Below are 21,438 nucleotides of genomic sequence, written 5' to 3' on the forward strand. Positions count from 1 at the left end.
TTACTACATGGACAAAGAAATGATGAAGAAATTGATAAGTACTATAATAAGACCCAGATTGGAATATGCAGGAGTAGTGTGGACCCCTCATAAAAAGAAACACATAGGAAGTTGGAGAGACTACAAAAATTGGCTACAAGAATGGTTCCAGAATTTGAAGGGATGACATATGAGGAGAGACTAAAGGTTATGGATCTACCAACGCTGGAACAAAGAAGGGAGAGAGGAGATTTGATACAAGTTTAAAAATTGATCAACGGAATGGACCAATGAGAAACTGATCCTGAGAGAAGAATATGAGATTCGAAGCACAAGATCGCATAGTAAAAAGCTGAGAAAAAGATGTCTGAGAGATGTTAAAAAATATAGTTTCCTGTAAAGATGTATTGAGATGTGGAACAGTTTAAATGAAGAAGTAGTATCTGCAACGAGTGTGCATACTTTTAAAGTAAGATTGGATAAGTGTAGATATGGAGATGGGGCCACATGAGCATAAAGCCCAGGTCCTGTAAAACTACAACTAGGTAAATACAACACACACACACACACACACACACACACACACACACACACACACACACACACACACACACACACACACACACGGTAGCTCAGTGGTTAGAGCGCTGGCTTAAGCCAGATGACCGGGTTCGATTCTGCCGGGTGGAGATATTTGGGTGTGTCTCACGTAGCCCTGTTCACCTAGCAGTGAGTAGGTACGGGATGTAAATCGAGGAGTTGTGAGGTGTGTGGTGTGTGCCTGGTCTCAGACCTATCCCAAGATCGGAAATAATGAGCTCTGAGCTCGTTCCGTAGGGTAACGTCTGGCTGTCTCGTCAGAGACTGCAGCAGATCAAACAGATCAAACAGTGAATTACACACACACACACCAGAAGTGGTGGATAAAACAGACGGAATAGACATTACACTGACAGAAACATTGAAGAAAGAGACTAGGAATGGAATTCAAGTGACTTACACGAATATAGATGGATTTCTGTCTAAAAAGCTAGAATGTATGGATTATCTAAAATAAAGTTAGATTGGTTTGATGTCAAACACTACAGAGTATGGAGAAATGATAGAAAAAATAAAGGGGGTGGTGTATAATGGTTCTAACTAAGGAAGATCTGATAGTGAAGGAGGTGAACTATAGTAAGAGAAATGAGGAAGTGATAAGTATGCTTATAACAGATGGCAAGAGGGACATTAATATTATAACAGTATACATACCACCCAGAACCAGTGCTCGGGAATATGAACAGTATCAAATGGTGATGAGAAATACTCTGGACAAAATGAAGCAGGAACTCACCAGAAAGGACAGAGTGATGATAGTCGGGGACTTTAATTGTAAGGAAATAGTGTGGGAAGACTACGAAGTGGTAAACCGTGGAGAGTGGGCAGAGGAATTGTTAAACGTAGCAACAAATAACTTGATGACACAGTGGGTGAGATCACCAACAAGGTGCAGGGGACAAGATGTTGCAGCAAGGTTGGATTTGGTATTTACCACGGGCATCTTTCTAAAAGAAGAAATTGAGCATGAATGTCCCTTGAGGAAAAGCGACCATGATGTCCTAAACTTTAAGCTGGATACAGAAATAAGCACAGATAGGATTGTGGAACACAGGGAAGAAAAATTAAATTACACTAGAGCAAATTATAACCATATGAGGGAGTTCTTTAATGAAATTGACTGGACTGTGGTATACCAGAAAAGAGATATGCAATTGAAATACGATAAATTTATAGATTTATATAACTGCTGTGAAGAGGTTTGTGCCATATCACAGAAAGAGAACTTTAAATAATAAACAGTGGTTTAATAGAAATTGTGAAGAAGCAAAAAAAAACAAAGAAAAGGCATGGAAGAAACTTAAGAAAAACAGTGATGTATTATCAAGAGAAGTTTACAAAACAGGAAGGAATAGATATGTTGAAGTAAGGAGAACAGCACAAAAGGAATATGAACAGAGAGTGGTGGAAAACTGTGATAGTGACCCTAAAATGTTTTACAAATTCATAAATGGAAAACTAAATAAAAGGGAGGCAATAGAAAAGTAAAAATGGGAAGAAGTATATGAGGATGCTAGAGATATAGCTGAAATTTTGAACGACAACTTTTGCAAAGTGTTTACAAAGGAGAAGTATTTTATAGGAGAAGGGCCAACAGAGATAAAGCAAATGCAGGACATCATGGTTACTAAAGAAGATGTAAGGAAAATTATAAGCAATTTGGATATTAATAAATCAATGGGGCCTGATGGCATATCTGGAAGGTTGCTAAAAGAATGTAAGGATCAATTGTTGAACCCTGTATTTAATATTGTGGAAACCTCCATACGAACAGGAATAGTCCGGAAAGAGTGGAAAAGAGCTGACATTGTGCCTATATATAAAAATGGTAGTAGAATGGAACCGTTAAATTACAGACCAGTATCGTTGACTAGTATATTGTGCAAGGTATGTGAAGAAGTAATTAAAGTTAAGTGAAGTGAGTATCTAGAAAGTGAAAACATTCTGAGTGAAAGGCAGTTTGGTTTCAGAAAAGGAAGATCGTGCGTATCCAATTTATTATGTTTTTATTCAAGAGTGACTGACATACTACAACATAGAGAGGGATGGGTGAATGCTATTTACCTGGACTTGAGAAAGGCCTTTGATAAAGTGCCACACAATAGACTGATGTGGAAACTAAAGAAAATTGGAGGAGTAAGAAATAAACTAGCAAAATGGATGAAAAATTACTTAGTGGGAAGAGAAATGCGAACAGTGGTGAAGGGAAGGAAGTCCTAGTGGAAGAAGGTAACCAGTGGAGTTCCACAAGGGTCAGTGCTTGGTCCCATCATGTTTTTGATTTATGTTAATGATATGCCAGTAGGAATTGACAGTTACATGAATATGTTTGCGGACGATACCAAAATTATGCGGAGAGTAAAGAATGTGGAAGATTGTAACAAGCTACAGGAAGATCTTGACAAAATATATGAGTGGAGTAAAGAGTGGCAGATGGAATTCAATATAAACAAGAGCCATGTTATGAAAATGGGAAGAAGTAGATACAGACCAAACAGGGATTACAGGCTGGGTGGTGAGAAAATTGAAGAGACCAATGAGGAGAAAGACTTAGGAGTAACCGTGCAAAACACTCTGTCACCGGAGAAACACATTAACAAGATATTTGGGAAAACATATAACATGCTTCAAAATATTGGCCTTGCATTCCACTACCTAGATGAAGGAATGATGAAGAAGATATTATGCACCTTAATAAGACCCCAGTTAGAATATGCAGCTTGCGTCTGGTCACCACACATGAAGAAAAATGTGAAGAAGGTGGAAAGGGTACAGAGGCTGGCAACAAGGATGGTACCAGGACTCAGGGAGTTAGACTATGAGGAAAGACTGAGGAAGCTGGGGCTGACCACACTAGAAGAGAGAAGAACAAGAGGAGACATGATAAGTATGTATAAATTGGTGAACAAGATTGACATACTGGACAGAGAATTGATAAAGGTGACTGCAAGTAATTACCTCCGAGGACATGGAAAAAACTAATAAAGGACATCTGTCTAAATGACGTGAGAAAGTACAGTTTCCCGCATCGTAGTATTGATAAGTGGAATAAACTGAGCAGTGATGTCGTTGACGCGGTGTATGTCAATCAGATGAAAGAGAGATATGACACGAGTGGACAAGGAGACAGGACACAGAGAGCTTAGCTTGAGCCTTGTAATACACAAATAGGTAAATACACACACACACACACACACACACACACACACACACACACACACACACACACACATGGTATATAAAAGAGAAAGAAGAGAAAAAAATGGAGCAAGTTTAACTAAATATGATAAGAACAAGAGATTAAAAATGATGTATACAAACATAGATGGGATTTTATCTAGTAAATTAGAATTAAGAGATTACATAAAGAAAGAAGAACCAGATATTGTATGCCTGGTGGAAACAAAGTTAAATGAGGGAATAAAAATAGACATAGATAAAAGGTATAATATATGGAGGAGAGACAGAGTGGGTAAAGGAGGAGGAGGAGTCATGATGATGTTAAGGAAGGAGATAGTGGTAAATCAAGTGGAGTTTGGGGAAGGAAAATCAGAAATACTGTATGTTAAGATGCATATTAACAAAAAGGAGTTAACAATCATTGGAACATATGTGCCACCAAAAACAAACTCATGGACTAACCAAGAATATAGAGACATGATAGATGACACAATAAGGAGTCTTACAAGAATCATTAAGGAAAGGAGAAAAGTGATATTGGTAGGAGATTTCAACTGTAAGGAGGTAGACTGGGAAAATTATGAAAGTGGTATGGGGAAGATGCCTGGGAGATAGATTCCTGAACCTAATGATAGATAATTTGATGGTCCAAAGAGTAAAGGAAAACACAAGATTCAGAGGAAACGATGAGCCGGCAAGATTAGACCTAGTTTTACAAGGGATATACCAATTAACGATGATATAAGATACAAGTGCCCATTGGGAAAGAGTGACCATGTAATATTAGAAATGGATATAGAAGAAGGAAAGGAAGATAGAGATGAATCATACAAAGGAGACCGATTAAATTATAGAAAGGCTGATATTGAGAATCTCAAGAAATATTTTAAAAACGTAAACTGGGAGGAGATGGAAAACTCATTAACGGTTCAAGAGAAATATAACTTATTTTTGGAAATATACAAAACTGGGGACAGGAAATATGTTCCAAAATATAGACCTAACGAAGAAGGAAAGAAAGATTGGTTTAATGCAAGATGTGCTAGGGCAAAGGAGAAACGAGATGGAGCATGGAAAAGGTGGAGAAGAAACAGAAATCCAGAAAATAAGGAAAACTTCAAAACAGCAAGAAATGAATATGCTAAGGTGAGAAAGGAAGAAGAAAAGAACTATGAAAAGGACATTGTCGAAAAATGTAAGGAACAACCAAAATTGTTCTACAGATTCATAAATGGAAAAATAAGACAAAAAGAAACAATAGAAAGGTTAAAAGGAGAAAACGGAATGGTGGAAGACCCAAAAGTATGGCAGAACTGTTAAATAGTAAATTTCATGAGGTCTTTACTAAGGAATCCAAATTTGAAAGACCACAGGGTAATAGAGAGACTGTCTATATGAAAGAGATTAAAGTAACCAAGCTTGAAATAAAAAGTTGATGACGGAATTGGATGAGGAAAAGGCAATGGGACCGGATGAAGTCTCAGGCAGAATACTGAAAGAATGTAGGGAAGAACTAGCAAGTCCAATATACAACATCATAAAATGCTCAATAGAAAATGGAACAGTGCCAGTGGAGTGGAAAAGAGCTGAGGTGGTTCCCATATATAAGAGCGGAAGGAAGGAAGAACCTTTAAATTACAGACCGGTATCATTAACTAGTGTAATATGCAAGATGTGTGAAAAAGTAATAAAGAAGCAATGGAATGAGTTTCTTAAAGACAACAAAATATTATCAAATAGCCAATTTGGTTTTAGAAAAGGTCGGTCATGTGTGACAAATTTACTGAGTTTCTACTCTAGAATAGTTGATAAAGTACAAGAGAGAGAGGGATGGGTTGACTGTATTTATTTAGATCTAAAAAAGGCTTTTGATAAAGTACCACATGAAAGATTACTATGGAAGTTAGAGGAGAAGGGTGGCTTAAAAGGAAGCACATTGAGATGGATGAAGAATTACTTAAGGGGGAGAGAAATAAGGACGATAGTTAAAGATATGAAGTCCAAGTGGAGAACAGTAGACAGCGGAGTGCCACAGGGGTCAGTATTGGCACCAATACTTTTCTCGTATATATAAATGACATGCCAGAGGAGTGAACAGCTACATAAATCTGTTTGCGGACGATGCGAAACTGTGCAAAGTCATTAAACAAAAAGAGGATTGTGAAATACTACAGGAAGACTTAAACAAGACCTGGAAATGGAGCAAAAAATGGGAGATGGAATTCAATGTGGACAAAAGCCATGTCATGGAAATGGGAAAAAGTGAAAAACGACCAGTGGGAATCTATAAGATGGGAGATGGAGTAGAACTAGAAAAAGTATAAAAGGAAAAGGACTTGGGAGTGACAATGGAAGAAAATAATCAACCGGTAAGCCATATTGATAGAATTTTCAGAGAGACGTATAATTTGCTAAGGATTATTGGAGTAGCATTTCACTATATGGGCAAGGAAATGATGAAGAAATTGATAAGTACTAAAATAAGACCTAGATTGGAATATGTAGGAGTTGTGTGGACTCCCATAAAAGAAACACATAAGAAAATTAGAGAGACTACAAAAATGGCTACAAGAATGGTTCCAGAATTTAAAGGGATGGCATATGAGGAGAGACTAAAGGCAATGGATCTACCAACCTTGGAGCAGAGAAGAGAGAGGGATCTGATACAAGTTTATAAATTGATTAACGGAATGGATGAAGTGGATAATGAGAAACTGATCCTGAGAGAAGAATATGACTTTAGAAGCACAAGATCGCATAGTAAGAAACTAAGGAAGGGACGATGTCTGAGAGATGTTAAAAAATTTAGTTTCCCGCAAAGATGTGTTGAGACTTGGAACAGTTTGAGTGAGGAAGTGGTGTCAGCAAAGAGTGTACATAGTTTTAAAGAAAAATTGGATAAGTGTAGATATGGAGACGGGACCACACGAGCATAAAGCCCAGGCCCTGTAAAACTACAACTAAGTAAATACAACTAGGTAGATACACACAAATGACGTGAGAAAATACAGTTTCCCGCATCGTAGTATTGATAAGTGGAATAAACTGAGCAGTGATGTCGTTGATGAGGTGTGTGTCAATCAGATGAAAGAGATATGACAGGAATGGACAAGGAGACAAAACACTGAGAGCTTAGCTTGGGCCCTGTAATACACAAATAGATAAATACAAATAGGTAAGTACACGGGAGCCATCGTCGAGGTTGGACGTGTCTGAGCTGCTCACAGAGTGCTACAAAAGGACTGGGCCCAGGCCTAGACGTATGTACAGGGGGAGGGTGGGCCATAGTGTTCTCCTGTCTCCAAATGAAATAAGTGTTAGATTACGTATAGCCAAGGAATAGATAAAGAGGATATGGAACTAAGTAGCGCTGCCAGGCGCATGAATGAACCAAAACATATGCCGGCCGAAATTCAACGTTATACAGAAACACCTATTGGTTTAAGAAAGCTGACTGAAGATATTATGGATAGGGATTTCTCAGGTTTCCAAGATGAACGAGGAAATACGAGGAGACTTGTAAATGTAGAGAGAGAATTAAGATATTTGAAGGAGGCTATGTCCAGTCTTATGGACAAACATGACTGACTGGTATCAGAAAACACAGCCTTGAAATTGAGAATAACTGAATGTAAAAAGGTCAGTGGAATAAACCAAGAATTAATAGAGGAGATTTTAGAAATAAGGAAGCAAAATGACACTCTAAAAACCACATGCCAGAACTTGCAGAATAAAGTGCAGCAAGGGGTTACAGACAGGATAGAAGGTGGTCTAGGTGAAAACAAATTGAAAGAACTAAGAAATGAATGGAAACAAAAACAAGAGGAGGAAAAAGTCAAATTTTTAGAGGTGGTAAAGTGACAAATTCAGGAGAACACAAAAGTTGCTGTAATCAAAGTTATCAAAGAAAAGGAAAGTATAGTGTGGGATGCAGTGGACAAGAAAAAAAGCTTCGTGATCTATGGGATGAGAGAAAAGAAAAATCCAAATAAATTCACACGAGAACGGGAAGAAAGGGAAATGGCCAAAACGGTTATCAAAAGGGTACAAGATAGCACACAAGAATTTGACCAGGAGGTGGAGGAAGTGGTTAGGCTGGGAAAGTACACTGAAGGGGGTAAGAGACCAATGAAGGTGAAAATGAGCTCTCAAGTGGCTGTAGAAGAAATAATGGCTAGAAAAGGAAAGTTAGCCGATGATGTTGATCACAAGGAAATATGGATAAAAAAAGATATGAACTTAGAGGAAAGGGAAAAGGAGAAAGTGCTAAGAAGTGAGGCTAAGGAAAAAAACGAGAAAAGGACAGAGATAGAAAAGAAGAATTTTTACTGGAGGGTTCTGGATATGAGACTAAACAAGTGGTACCTAAGGAAAAAAGAGGTCATGGAGGAAGTAATAAATTGAGAGTGATTTATACTAACATAGATGGTTTGTTATCAAGTGTATTGGAAGTAAGGAATTATTTGAAAGAAAAAAAGCCAGATGTAATGTGTATCGTTGAAACAAAACTGAAGAATGAGATACATGTCAACTTTAAAGAGAAAGGATATAATACCTGGAGGAGGGACAGGAAGGATAAAGGGGGAGGAGGAGTGCTAATAATGGTTCAAGATAACATTTGTGTGGAGGATGTGCAATATGGAGAGGACAAAGTGGAAGCATTGGGAGTAACAATCAGAACAGAAGATTTGAAGAGAAAAATTATAGTTACATATGTTCCACCAAAGACTAATACATGGGGATCAGAAGAGCATAAAGATATGCAAAGAGAGATGATAAGGTATCTGGATAACATGATAAGAAGAGATAGAAGAATACTCATTGTTGGAGACTTTTACTGTAAAAAAATAAACTGGGGAGAGATGGAAGTAATGGACAATGCTGGGCAGTGGAGTGAGAAAGTGTTACAGATGACTATGGTTAATACAATGGACCAGTGAGTAGAAGAGTCAACAAGATACAGGGAAGAAGAGGAACCATTGTTACCTGACCTAGTCTTCACAAAAAAAATTGGACTCCCCTCCACCCATACAATACCTTAGTCTAATGGGGAAAAGTGATCATGTGACATTAGAGATGCAAGTGCAAGAGGAAGATGAGATAAGATACAGAGAGGACTATAAAGGAGAGAGATTAAATTATGCAAGAGCAAATTTTGATAAACTAAGGATTTATTTTGCTGATATTGAGTGGAGTAATATTATGTGCAGGAAGACTGTAGAAGAAAAATATGACATATTCTTACCCTAGGAATACAATGGAGTAAAAAACTTTGTTCCTGTTTATGGAGTTCAGAAAAAAATACATACATGGTACAATGCTAGATGCTTACAAGCAAAAAAGGCAAAGGATAAAGTGTGGAAGAAACTTTTAAAGCAGGGAAATGACTATAATAGTCGGCAGTACAAAGATACTAGAAATTAATATATTAGAGTAAGGAGAGAGGAAGAGAGAAAGTTTGAGAAGGATATAGTGGATAAAAGCAAGGATGAACCAAAATTTTTCTACACGTTTATAAACGGCAAAACAAAGAATAAGGAAACAATTGAAAAAATAATTAAAGAAGGAAAGACATACCAAACAGAGAAAGAAATGTGTGAAATAATGAATGAGAGCTTCAAAACAGTATTCACTGAAGAAGATGACTTCACAGAACCAAATAGGACATTGAATTGCCTAGGATTACAGGAAATTGCAGTTCATAAAGAGGATATTGGAAGATTACTGGACAAGTTGGAAGTCAGGAAAGCAATGGGGCCAGATGGTGTATTAGGCTGGATGTTAAAAGAATGTAAAGAGCAATTACTGGAGCCAATTTGGGAAATAATTTAAAGTTCAATAAATGAAGGGAAAGTTCCACTAGATTGGAAGAGAGCCAATGTAATACCGATATTTAAAGGAGGAAAGGCAACTGAACCACTAAACTACAGACCAGTGTCATTTACAAATGTCATAGGGAAGTTATGTGAAATAATTATCAAAGAAAAATGGGTTAAATATCTAGAAGAGGAGCAAGTCATATCGAACAGACAACTTGGGTTCAGGACAGGGCGGTCATGTGTATCAAATTTATTAAGCTTCTACTCCAGGGTTATTGCAGGACTTGAAAGCAGAGATGGATGGGTAGACACAGTATACCTGGAAATTAAAAAGGCATTTTATAAAGTCCCTCACGGAAGACTTCTTTGGAAACTAGAGAACATAGGAGGACTGCGTGGAACCTTGCTTGAATGGAAAAGAGATTATTTGAAGGATAGAGAAACGAGAACTGTGATCAGAGATACATACTCATCTTGGAGTAAAGTAACTAGTGGGGTGCCACAAGGGTCAGTGTTTGCCCCCATTATGTTTCAAGTTTATGTAAACGAATCATAAAGGCAGCTATGAGCAACATCTTTAATAGGCCAAATGGAAGGACAAAAGGACATGGAAAAAAGATCAGGATGAGGCAGTGTATGAAGAATGTTGGAAAATACAGTTTTCCACACAGAACGGTGGAAAAATGGAATGCATTGAATAATGGAATTGTTGCAGCACATAGTGTGCATAACTTTAAAGAAAAATTAGATAAATGGAGATATGGAGACAGGACACTATGAGACCCGCTCAAACCCTGTACAATACAACTAGGTAAATACACACACACACACACACACACACACAGGAGGAGGAGGAGTCATGATGATGTTAAGGAAGGAGATAGTGATAATCCAAGTGGAATGTGGGGAAGGAAAAGCAGAAGTATTGTATGTTAAGATGCATATTAATAAAAAAGAGTTAACAATCATTGTAACATGTGCCACCAAAAACAAATTCATGGACCAATCAAGAATATAAAGACATAATAGATGACATAATAAGGAGTCTAACGAGAATAGTTAAAGATAGGAGAAAAGTGATATTAGTAGGAGATCTCAACTGTAAAGCAGTGGACTGGGAAAATTATGAAAGTGGTATGGGGGAAGAAGCCTGGGGAGAAAGATTCTTGAACCTAATGACCTAATAGAACCTAATAGACAATATGATGGACCAGAGAGTAAAGGAATGCACAAGATTCAGAGGAAACGACGAGCCGGCGAGATTGGACCTAGTTTTTACAAGGGGTATACAAATGAATGATGATATAAGATATAAGTGCCCATTGGGAAAGAGTGACCATGTAATATTAGAAATGGACATAGAAGAGGGAAAGGAAGATAGAGACGATTCATACAAAGGAGACCGATTAAATTACAGAAAGGCTGATATTGAGAATCTCAAGAATTATTTTAAAAACGTAGACTAGGAGGAGATGGAAAACTCAGAGACAGTGCAAGAGAAATATAACTTATTTTTGGAAATATACAAAACAGGAGTCAGGGAATATGTCCCGATATATAGACCTAAAGAAGAAGGAAAGAAAGATTGGTTTAATGCAAGGTGTGCTAGGGTAAAGGAAAAAAGAGATGGAGCATGGAAAAGGTGGAGGAGAAATAGAAATCCAGCAAATAAGGAAAACTTCAAGGCAGCGAGAAATGAATATGTTAAGGTGAGGAAGGAAGAGGAAAAAAACTTGGAAAAAGACATTGTCGAAAAATGTTAGGAGCAACCAAAATTGTTCTATAGATTCATAAATGGAAAAATTAGGCAAAAAAGAAACAATAGAAAGGCTAAAAGGAGAGAACGGGATGGTGGAAGACCCAAAAAGTATGGCAGAACTATTAAATAAAAAATTCCAGGTCTTTACTAAGGAATCCAAATTTGAAAGGCCACAGAGTAACAGAGAGACAAACTATATAAAAGAGATTAAAGTAACCAAGCTTGAAATAAAAGAGTTAATGAAGGAACTGGATGAAGAGAAGGCAATGGGACCAGATGAACTCTCAGGCAGAATAGTGAAAGAATGTAGGGAAGAACTAGCAAGTCCTATATACAACATCATAAAATGCTCAATAGAAAATGGAACAGTACCAGTAGAATGGAAAAGAGCTGAGGTGGTTCCCATATATAAGAGTGGAAGGAAGGAAGAACCTTTAAATTGCAGACCGGTATCACTAACTAGTGTAATATGCAAGATGTGTGAAAGAGTAGTAAAGAAACAATGGATTCAGTTTCTTGAAGACAACAAATTATTATCAAATAGCCAATTTGGTTTTAGAAAAGGTTGGTCGTGTGTAACATATTTATTGAGTTTCTACTCTAGAATAGTTGATAAAGTACAAGAGAGAGAGGGATGGATTGACTGTATTAATTAGATTTAAAAAAGGCATTTGATAAAGTGCCACATGAAAGATTAGAGGAGAAGGGTGGCTTAAAAAGAAGCACATTGAGATGGATGGAAAATTACTTGAGGGGGAGAGAAATAAGGACGGTAGTTAAAGATATGAAGTCCAAGTGGAGAGCAGTAGACAACGAATGAGTGCCACAGGGGTCAGTATTAGCACCAATACTTTTTCAAGTATATATAAACGACATGCCAGAGGGAGTGAACAGCTACATAAATCTGTTTGCGGACGATGCGAAACTTTGCAGAGTTATAAAACAAAAAGAGAATTGTGAAACACTGCAGGAAGACTTAAACAAGATCTGGAAATGGAGTAAAAAATGGGAGATGGAATTCAATGTGGACAAAAGCCATGTCATGGAAGTGGGAAAAAGTGAACGACGACCAGTGGTAATCTATAAGATGGGAGATGGAGTAGAACTAGAAAAAAGAAAAAAGGAAAAGGACTTGGGAGTGATGATGGAAAAAACAATCAACCGGTAAGCCATATTGATAGAATTTTCAGAGAGACATAATTTGCTAAGGAATATTGGATTAGCATTTCACTAAATGGACAAAGAAATGATGAAGAAATTGATAAGTACTAAAATAAGACCCAGACAATGAGTATCTGATCCTCAGAGAAGAATATGCCAGTCGAAGCACAGGATCGCATAGTAAGAAGCTGAGGAAGGGAGGATGTGTAAGAGATATTAAAAAGTATAGTTTCCCGCAAAGATGTTGAACAGTTTAAATGAAGAAGTAGTGTCAGCAACGAGTGTGCATAGTTTTAAAGAAAGATTGGATAAGTGTAGATATGGAGAAAGGCCACACGAGCATAAAGCCCAGGCCCTGTAAAACTACAACTAGGTAAATACAACTAGGTAAATACACACAGGTATTAGTAGGAGACTTCAACTGTAAAGAAGTGGACTGGGAAAATTTTGAAAGTGGTATGGGGAAAGAAGCCTGGGGAGAAAAATTCCTGAATCTAATGATAGATAATATGATGGACCAAAGAATAAAGGAAAACACAAGATTCAGAGGTAACGACGAGCCGGCGAGATTGGACCTAGTTTTTACAAGGAGTATACAAATTAACGATGATATAAGGTATAAGTGCCCATTGGGAAAGAGTAACCATGTAATATTAGAAATGGATATAGAAGAGGGAAAAAATGCTAGAGACGAATCATACAAAGAAGACAGATTAAATTACAGAAAGGCTGATATTGAGAATCTCAAGAACTATTTTAAAATACATTAACAGGGAGGAGATGGAAAACTCAGAGGGGGTGCAAGAGAAGTATAACTTATTTTTGGAAATTTAGAAAACAGGAGTCAGGGAATATGTCTCGAAATATAGACCCAAAGAAGAAGGAAAGAAGAATTGGTTTAACGCAAGGTGTTCCAGGGCAAAGGAGAAAAGAGATGGAGCATGGAAAAGGTGGATGAAAAACAGAAATCCAGTAAATAAGGAAAACTTCAAGACAGCAAGAAATGAATATGTTAAATCTCAAGAACTATTTAAAATACATTAACTGGGAGGAGATGGAAATCTCAGAGGGGGTGCAAGAGAAGTATAACTTATTTTTGGAAATTTACAAAACATGAGTCAGGGAATATGTCCCGAAATATAGACCCAAAGAAGAAGGAAAAAAAGATTGGTTTAATGCAAGGTGTCCCAGGGCAAAGGAGAAAAGAGATGGAGCATGGAAAAGGAGGAAACAGAAATCCAGTAAATAAGGAAAACTTCAAGACAGCGAGAAATTAATATGTTAAAGTCAGGAAGGAAGAGGAGAGGAACTATGAAAAGGACATTGTCGAAAAATGTAAGGAGAACCAAAATTGTTATACAGATTCATCAATCGGAAAATAAGACAAAAAGAAACAATAGAAAGGTTAAAAGGTGAAAATGGGATGGTGGAAGACCCAAAAAGTAGGGCAGAACTGTTAAATAGTAAATTTCAGGTCTTTACTAAAGAATCCAAATCTGAAAGGCCACAGGGTAATAGAGAGACAGTCTATATGAAAGAGATTAAAGTAACCAAGCTTGAAATAAAAGAGTTAATGAAGAAATTGGATGAAGAGAAAGCAATGGGACTGGATGAAGTCTCAGGCAGAATAATGAAAAAATGTAGGGAAGAACTAGCAAGTCCTATATACAACATAAAATGCTCAATAGAAAATGGAACAACACCAGTAGAATAGAAAAGAGCTGAGTTGGTTCCCATATATAAGAGTGGAAGGAAGGAAGAACCTTTAAATTACAGACCGGTATCAGAAACTAGTGTAATATGTAAGGTGTGTGAAAGAGTAATAAAGAAACAATGGATCGAGTTCCTTGAAGATAACAAATTATTATCAAATAGCCAATTTGGTTTTAGAAAAGGTCGGTCGTGTGTAACAAATTTATTGAGTTTCTACTCTAGAATAGTTGATAGAGTACAAGAGAGAGAGGGATGGATTGACTATATTCATTTGGATTTAAAAAAGGCATTTGATAAAGTGCCACATGCAAGGTTACTGTGGAAGTTAGAAAAGGGTGGGTTAAAAGGAAGCACATTGAGATGGATGGAAAATTATTTGATGGGGGAGAGAAATAAGGACTCTAGGTAAAGATATGAAGTCCAAGTGGAGAGCAGTAGAAAGCAGAGTGCTGCAGGGGTCAGTATTGGCGCCAATACTTTTTCTCATATATATATATAAACAACATACCAGAAGGACGATGTGAAGCTGTGCAGGGTTATACAGAAAAAAGAGGATTGTGAAATACTGCACGAAGACCTAAACAAGATCTGGGAATGGAGTAAAAAATGGGAGATGGAATTTAATGTGGACAAAAGCCATGTCATGGAAATGGGAAAGAGTGAAAGATGACCAGTGGAAATTTATATGATGGGAGATGGAGTAGAACTGGAGAAAGTAAAAAAGGAAAAGGATTTGGGAGTGACGATGGAAGAAAATAATCAACTGGTAAGCCGTATTGATGGAATTTTCAGAGACATATAATTTGCTAAGGAATATTGGAATAGTATTTCAGTACATGGACAAAGAAATGATGAAGAAATTGATAAGTACTATAATAAGACCCAGATTAGAATATGCAGGAGTAGTGTGGACACCCCATAAAAAGAAACACTAAGGAAGCTGGAGAGATTACAAAAAATGGCTACAAGAATGGTTCCAGAATTTGAAGGGATGACATATGAGGAGAGACTAAAGGCTATGGATCTACCAACCCTGGAACAAAGAAGGGAGAGCAGGGATCTGATACAAATTTATAAATTGATCAACGGAATGGAACAAGTGGATAATGAGAAACTGATCCTGAGAGAAGAATATGACATTCAAAGCACAAGATCGCATAGTAAAAAACTGAGGAAGGGATGATGTTTTAGAGATGTTAAAAAATATAGTTTCCCACAAAGATGTGTTGAAACGTGGAACAGTTTGAGTGATGAAGTGGTGTCAGCAGAGTGTGCATAATTTTAAAGAAAAATTGGATAAGTGTAGATATGGATACGGGGCCACACGAGCATAAAGTCCAGGCCCTGTAAAACTACAACTAGGTAAATACATGTACACACACTGCCTTGTAGCTTATTGGTTAAAATGCTGAGTCTGTGTTGGCCACCACAGATGGCATAGGTTGGTACCACACATGGAACTGGTCATCTCGTGGATTTTTCGAGAGACAAGTGAGGCATTTACTGACCCCCTAACCAAGGTAATATATATTTTTTTTTTCTTAGTTTTTTTTTACGTAGGGAAGAGGGCCAGCCAAGGGCAAAAAAAAAAAAAATAAATAAATAAATAAATAAATAAAAAAAAATAAAAAAGGCCCACTTGAGTGCTGGGCCTCTAAAAAGTACAAAACCGTCAGCCAAAGTTGTGGAGCAAATGCCTCGATACCTTCCTCTTGAAAGATGACAAGTCGTAGGAATTTGGAAATACAGATGCAGGGAGGGAGTTCAAGAGTTTACCAGTGAAAGGGATGAATGATTGATAGTACTGGTTAACCCTTGCATTAGAGAGTTGGACAGAATAGGCATGAGAGGAAGAAGAAAGCCTTGTGCAGCGAGGCTGCAGGAGAAGGGGAGGTATGCAGTTAGCAAGATTAGTAGAACAGTTAACATGAAAATAGCGATAAAAGATAGAAAGAGATGCAACATTCCAGCGGTGAGAAAGAGGCTGAAGACAATTAGTCAAAGGAGGGGAGTTGATGAGACAAAGAGCCTTTGATTCCACCCTATCTAGTAAAACTGTGTGACTGGTACCCCCCCAAACATGCGAAGAGTACTCCATACAGGAACGGATAAGGTCCTTATACAGAGTAAGCAGTTGGAGGGGCGAAAAAACTGGCGGAGACGCCTCAGAACACCTAACTTCATAAAAGCTGTTTTAGCAAGAGATGAGATATGAAGTTTCTAGTTAAGATTATGAGCAAAGGACAGACCGAGAATATTCATTGTGGAAGAGGGAGCCAGTTGAGTGTCATTGAAGAAGAGGGGATAGTTGCCTGGAAGGTTGTGTCGAGTTGATAGATGGAGGAATTGAGTTTTTGAGGCATTGAAAACTACTAGATTTTTTCTGCCTCATCAGAAATCTTAGAAAGATCAGAAGTCAGGCATTCTGTGGTGTCCCTGCATGATCTGTTGACTTCCTGAAAGGACGTGGAAAGATGTAGGGTGGTATCATCAGCGTAGGAGTGGATAGGGCAAGAAGTTTGGTTAAGAAGGTCATTAATGAATAATAGAAAGAGAGTGGGTGACAGGACAGAACCCTGGGGAACACCACTATTAATAGATTTAGGAGAAGAACAGTGGCCCTCTACCATAGCAGCAATAGAGCGGTCGGAAAGGAAACATGAGATAAAGTTGTAGAGAGAAGGATAGAAGCCATAAGAGGGCAGTTTAGAAATCAAAGCTTTATGCCATACTCTATTAAAAGCTTTTGATATGTCTAACGCTACAGCAAAGTTTCACTGAAATCTCTAAAAGAGGATGACCAACACTCAGTAAGGAAAGCCAGAAGATCACCAGTAGAGTGACCTTGACGGAAGCCATACTGGCGATCAGACAGAAGATTGTGAAGTGACAGATGTTTGAGAATTTTCCTATTCAGGATAGATTAAAAAACTTTAGACAAGCAAGAGATTAAAGCTATAGGATGGTAGTTTGAGGGGTTAGAACAGTCACCCTTTTTAGGAACAGGCTGAATGTAGGCGAACTTCCAGCAGGAAGGAAAGGTACAAGTCGATAGACAAAGTTGGAAGAGTTTGGCCAGGCAAGGTGCAAGCACAGAAGCACAGTTTTTGAGAACAATAGGAGGGACCCCATCAGGTCCATAAGCCTTCTGAGGGTTTAGGCCAGCGAGGGCATGGAAAACATCATTACGAAGAATTTTAATTGTAGACATGAAATAGTCAGGGGGAAGAGGAGAGGGAGGGACAAGCCCAGAATCGTCCAAGGTGGAGTTGTGAGCAAAGGTTTGAGAAAAGAGTTCAGCTTTAGAGACAGAAGAGATGACAGTGATGCCATCAAGATGAAATATAGGAGTGAAAGATGAAGAAGTGAAGTTATTTGAGATGTTTTTGGCTAGATGCCAGAATTCTCGAGGGGAGTTTGAGTTAGAAAGATTTTGACATTTCCTATTTATGAAGGAGTGTTTGGCAAGTTAAAGAACAGACTTGGCATGATTCCGGGCAGAGATACAAAGTGCATGAGATTTACGAGATGGAAGCCCAAAGTGGGCAACCTCTCTATCATGTATAGCACAAGAACAGGCTGAGTTAAACCAAGGTTTAAAAAAGGTTTAGGTTTGAGAAAAAGAATGAGGAATGTACGCCTCTATGCCAGACACTATCACCTCTGTAATGCGTTCAGCACAAAGAGATGGGTCTCTGACACGGAAGGCAAAACGCCAGAGACACCTTCGCTTTGGGGGATCCTGTGGAGGGATTGGAGAAATAGGACAAGATATAGAAATGAGATTGCGATTAGAGGAGCCCAACGGAGATGAAAGGGTGACAACATAAGCAGGATTAGAGGTGAGGAAGAGATCAAGAATGTTGGGCGTGTCTCCAAGACGGTCAGGAATACGAGTAGGGTGTTGCACCAGTTGCTCTAGGTCATGGAGGATAGCAAAGTTGAAGGCTAGTTCACCAGGATGGTCAGTGATGGGAGAGGAAAACCAAAGCTGATGGTGAACATTGAAATCTCCTAGAATGGAAATCTCAACGAAAGGATAGAGGGACAGAATGTGCTCCACTTTGGAAGTTAAGTAGTCGAAGAATTTACTATAGTCAGAAGAGTTAGGGGAGAGATAAACAGCACAGATGAATTTAGTTTTAGAGTTACTGTTAAGTCAAAGCCAGATGGTGGAAAACTCAGAAGACTCAAGAGCGTGGGCACGAGAGCAAGTTGAGTCGTTGTGCACTTAGACGCAACATCAAACTTTGGAATGAAAATGAGAATAGAGAAAGTAGGAGGGAACAGAGAAAGGACTACTGTCAGTTGCCTCAGACAGCTGTGTTTCGGTGAGGAAAAGAAGATGAGGTTTAGTAGAGGAGAGGTGGTGTTCTACAGATTGAAAATTAGATCTAAGACTGCAAATGTTGCAGAAGTTAATGTAGAAAAAAGTGAGGGAGGTGTCAAGGCATTTGGGGTCGTTATCAAGAGAGGCATCCGACTTGGGGCCAGTTTTGGTCCCCTCCCCAGAAGGGGACTCCGAGGCGTTGTTAAAACGAGTACCCATTTTTCTTTTAAATTTTTATTTTCAAGTGAAGGGTGTATGTGTGGTAAGTGCATGTAGTTTTGTGTGAAGGAGAGTTGTCTTTAGAGGGTAGGCTGTGACTGCCCCCTTGAGTTGTGAGATCACAACTAGCTTTAATGGAAGGTTCACAGTACCCCCTGAACTAGTGCTAGTAGATCTCACTGGGAGTACATTAATGTTTTGGTAGGTGTCTGCTACCTCCTCCTGGTGTGTAAGGTAACAGTCTTACCTGAAGATCGGTAATAATGAGCTCTGAGCTTGTGATCAGACCTTTGTGAATACACATACACATGCATGCTCTCTCTCTCTCTCTCTCTCTCTCTCTCTCTCTCTCTCTCTCTCTCTCTCTCTCTCTCTCTCATGTGTATGCACTGTCTCTTTGACAAACATACATATACATTGTTTTTACTCCCACATACAAACACTTACAATCTCTCTCTCTCTCTCTCTCTCTCCCCACACACACACACACACACCTGCACCACAGAGATCATGGCAGCCTTGGCAGCGGGCAAGTCAATGACATTGGCCTCGTGTTCACTGATTTGGTTCTTCTTGTGATTGATGCGTTGCACCAACATGCTTCTGTAAGGGTGAGAGGAAGATGGGATGTGTATGGCTGAGTACATTACCTGATGTAACCTAATCTTACATAACCTAAGGCATCTTCTTGGTTGCCAAAAACTCCCTTATTAGTTATGCTCCTAAGCTCTGCCCACAAAGGACAGCTAAGAACAAGCCAACATTACTGTCAGATATACAGTTATTTACTTCACTGCATAGCACCAATTAAGACACTTGCCTGCTGGTGAAAAAATAACTGCTTTGTTTGCCACAATTTTTTAATATTATTGTAGATGTGTGAGCCACAGACAGTGTCCCAATATTTCATGTGTAGCCAAATAAGTGTCCTTAAACAAAGGATCTTGGCAGTCATGTTACAATTTTATGGCTCTTCCCCAAAAAACCTGGACTTCAGAGCATTCATATTAATGCTTCCCACATCTGTGCTAAATAAACCTTATGCCTGTCACACAATTATTACTCAAACATATTCCAACTTTGTCGTCTGTTATGGAAATTAGCTCTTGGTGGCAGCACAAAGACAAGAGTCGTGATAACAGAGGGCATTTGAGTGATGAGTGATAAGTCCTGCTTTGACATAACACTGGAGTGATGGTACCGTGTTTGAGTTGTGTTAACTGCTCTTCATATTAAAATAATCATATTATACATAACAAGATGCATTTATCTGATGTCAGGAACATTAGTATGTCATACAGATGCATGCATTTTCAGTTCAAATATTTTTAGATCTCACTGCAAGATTTATTTTCTTGAGTGAGTGTATGAAGATATTAACACTAATGCCTCTTTAAAATAATTTCAGTAGAGGTATATTCTTTAACTAAATAGAACAGTATAATTCTCATACAAAATACATTTCCTACAAATGCCATTTTAAAGTTTTACATTACACATTCTTAGGTCACATGTTCTGTAAGGTTTATGAAATTATGTGAGTATCTGGCCCATCAGTGTAAACTCTGCACACTTTCCTCTAGCATAAATGTTTTGCTCAAAGAGTAAACCTGTATTGAATATTATCATCACAAATAATAGCTCTCTCTCTCCTACACACACACACACACACACACACACACACACACACACACACACACACACACAAATACAATTAGGTAAATACACACACACACACACGTCGCCGCCGTCGCTGAGAGAGGACGGCTCGTCTCAGGCTGCGGACGGGAGAAAAGAAAATACCTATGGTATTAAAGGGCCAGGGTAACTCTAAGTTAGTGTCCGTTAATGTCCTACTGTCTCTCAGTGTTGAAAGTGAGGGATATGGAGAGTGTTCCCTGAGAGGGGAGTGTGGACGGTGATCGTTCTGGCCGTAATCAGCTGACAATAACAAAAATGGCGTCCAGGCAAACTAGAGACTTTGAAGGTTTTATTACTACGCCAAAAGGACTGCAGAAACTTGATATGGATGCAAGAATCCAGGCACTGGAAAGTAAGTTCCTAAACATTTTGTCAATAGAAGAAAAACTGGATAGAGTTCTAGCCGAGAATGATTCGTTTAAAAAAAGAGATCTACTTGTTAACGATAGCGAATAAAGAGCTATTGAAGGAAAAAGTAGAGATGGAGAAAGAAAACCAACAACTAAGGAAACAATGTGAAGAGATGAAGGCTAAACTCATGGAAATGGAGATAAAAATATCCGAAGGGAACTTGAAGAAAGAGGAATGTCTTAATGTAATTGATACCAGGATGAAAGAAGTGAACCATGAACATCAGGAGGTACAAAGGTCGTTTAGGGAGATAGTAAAAAAGCAGGAAGAGGAAAATAAAGGGATTACGCAGAGGGAAATGGTAAAGGCACTAAAGGAAAATGAGTATGTGGTGAAAGATATTGCTGAAAAGAAAAAATGTGTGATCATAATAGGATTGAGGGAAGAAACTAACAGGAACTGGCAGGACAGGAGGGATAAGGAAAATGACAGAATTAAGTCTTTACTGAACAAGATCTCTGTGGAAGAAGAGGACCTATATGCTGAGGTAGAAGAAAGTGTGAGATTGGGAGCTTTTGAGGAAGGCAAGAATAGACCATTAAAATTGAAATTAAAGTCTCAGGTGG

General features: G+C 38.3%; 1 protein-coding gene across 1 annotated transcript in view; it reads right to left on the reverse strand.

The window, feature by feature from the left end:
* Positions 1-21,438, reverse strand: part of LOC123514164 (structural maintenance of chromosomes protein 5-like) — a 138,526-nt gene that overhangs the window by 48,170 nt on the left and 68,918 nt on the right. Inside the window, exon 22 of the mRNA XM_045271814.1 lies at positions 19,255-19,363. Within this exon, the coding sequence (XP_045127749.1) occupies positions 19,255-19,363 (109 nt within the window). The remainder of the gene's footprint in view (positions 1-19,254; positions 19,364-21,438) is intronic.

This window comes from Portunus trituberculatus, chromosome 37 (assembly GCF_017591435.1).
Source record: "Portunus trituberculatus isolate SZX2019 chromosome 37, ASM1759143v1, whole genome shotgun sequence".
In the NCBI taxonomy this organism is placed as follows: Eukaryota; Metazoa; Arthropoda; class Malacostraca; order Decapoda; family Portunidae; genus Portunus; species Portunus trituberculatus.